This window comes from Fulmarus glacialis, unplaced genomic scaffold, assembly GCF_000690835.1.
Source record: "Fulmarus glacialis isolate BGI_N327 unplaced genomic scaffold, ASM69083v1 scaffold19333, whole genome shotgun sequence".
Classification (NCBI taxonomy): domain Eukaryota; kingdom Metazoa; phylum Chordata; class Aves; order Procellariiformes; family Procellariidae; genus Fulmarus; species Fulmarus glacialis.
The window spans coordinates 1,144-2,707 of record NW_009205076.1 but is presented as its reverse complement, the minus strand read 5'-3'; the positions used below and the strand labels follow the sequence as shown (position 1 = coordinate 2,707).

At 63.0% G+C, this 1,564-nt stretch overlaps 1 protein-coding gene across 1 annotated transcript in view; it reads right to left on the bottom strand.

The window, feature by feature from the left end:
* The window catches only part of CTSA (cathepsin A), a gene marked incomplete at its 5' end in the record, with an annotated part of 4,387 nt that overhangs the window by 1,731 nt on the left and 1,092 nt on the right, over positions 1 to 1,564 (bottom strand). The window contains 5 exons of the mRNA XM_009575262.1: positions 39 to 187; positions 337 to 415; positions 637 to 728; positions 866 to 950; positions 1,270 to 1,361. Coding sequence (XP_009573557.1) covers positions 39 to 187; positions 337 to 415; positions 637 to 728; positions 866 to 950; positions 1,270 to 1,361 — 497 coding nt within the window. The remainder of the gene's footprint in view (positions 1 to 38; positions 188 to 336; positions 416 to 636; positions 729 to 865; positions 951 to 1,269; positions 1,362 to 1,564) is intronic.

The window sequence follows — 1,564 nt, the reverse complement described above, 5'->3', positions numbered from 1 at the left end:
GGCTCGCAGCGGTCCTTCCCCACCTGGAGCTTGCTCACCTGCACACCTGCCACTCCGGCACGTCGGGGGAGATGTGGAGAGCCTTCCTCACCTCCGGGGAGTTCAGATACATACTGGGAGCCGTGGAGTTTGTGCAGGGAGGGTCCATCCGGACCTTCTTCCGGGCTACTGGCATCCGGAACAGGTTCTGGGAGAGAGTTGGGAGAGTCTCTGCCACAGCAGCATGTGGAGCTGCCCCACGGGAGCAGCCACTCTCTGCCCCCTCCTGCCCTCAGGCAGCACCGCTGGCCAGGCAGAGGATGCTTGCAGCCTGGTGGCACGGGTGCCCAGGCTCACCTGCCGCCAGGAGAACCTCATCGGCATCCGGATGAAGGAGTTGCCCAGGTCGTGTGTGATGAGATAGTCACCCTCGTACCTGCAGCCAGAACAAGCATGGGGACAGGCTGAAAGCTCTGGAGGAACAAGGGCTCAGGGTCCTCCTTGGGGGAGTCCTCGACAGCAGCCAGACACAGCCCACCTGTCCCAGAGGGACCCCCTGACCAGCCCACCATGTCCCTCTCCCAGCCAGGACCCCACACGCTGCAAACCAAAGCAAGCCAGTGCCCGGAGACCCGCCTCCCCTGGGGCCACTCTCACCTCATGCTCCCAGGGACACCGCCATCGCACGGGGCATAGAGGTTGTAGATGTTGAGGCCAGACTCCTCTACGATCTGAATCATCTCCTCCATCTGCAATGAGCCGCAAGAAGGGTTTGGGACTCAGCAGGACGCTTGAGGGACCGTGGGCCCCTCCAGGGCCGGGCGGGTGGATGCTGCTCACAGACAACGATGCTGGGCTCACGCTCGGGGGCTCCGGCTCCCCTCACCTTGAGTGTGCAGTTCAGGTTGGAGTTGTCATGGAAGTTGCACTTCCCTTGGGAGCAGCAGAAGGCCTGCAAGTCCCTCCACAGCCTGCAGGCAGAGACCAGGGGATTGGACCACACTGCCCAGACGGCAACACCGACACAAAGCCAGTGGCCATGGCCACAGCCACACTGCAGGCTCCCTGCCCAGTGGCCGCACAGTGTGTGGTTCGGCCCCCTGCCCTGCACGCCCCACAAACAAATGTGCCCATGTGAGCTGCCCAGGATGAGGGGCCACCTCCACAGCCCGGCTGCCGGCCCAAATCAGGCCAGGATCTTCCCTTGTCCTGAACACCACCAACCCAGCCAACCCCGTCCTGCTCGCACAGGGACAGCGCATCTAGCTGCAGCACTCCCCCTCCTCTTACTCGGTCCCCAGCAAGCCGTGGTAATAGGCAAAGTAAACCAGGGAGTTGTCATTGATCTCGTAGGAGGAGAGGCCATTTCCCACAGCGATTCCCTGCGAGGCAAGAAGAAAACAACTCTGTTGTGTTCCAGCTCCCCACAGGGCAGCCGCAGCAGCAGCAGCGGCAGGCAGGAAGCAGATGCGGCACTGTTTACTCCATGGAGGGAACAGGAAGGGTCGGGGGTGCCTGAGAACACTCCCCTGGTCCCACTCGGCAGGGACGGAAACGTCCCACAGCAGGCGCTGGCCGCCCCCCC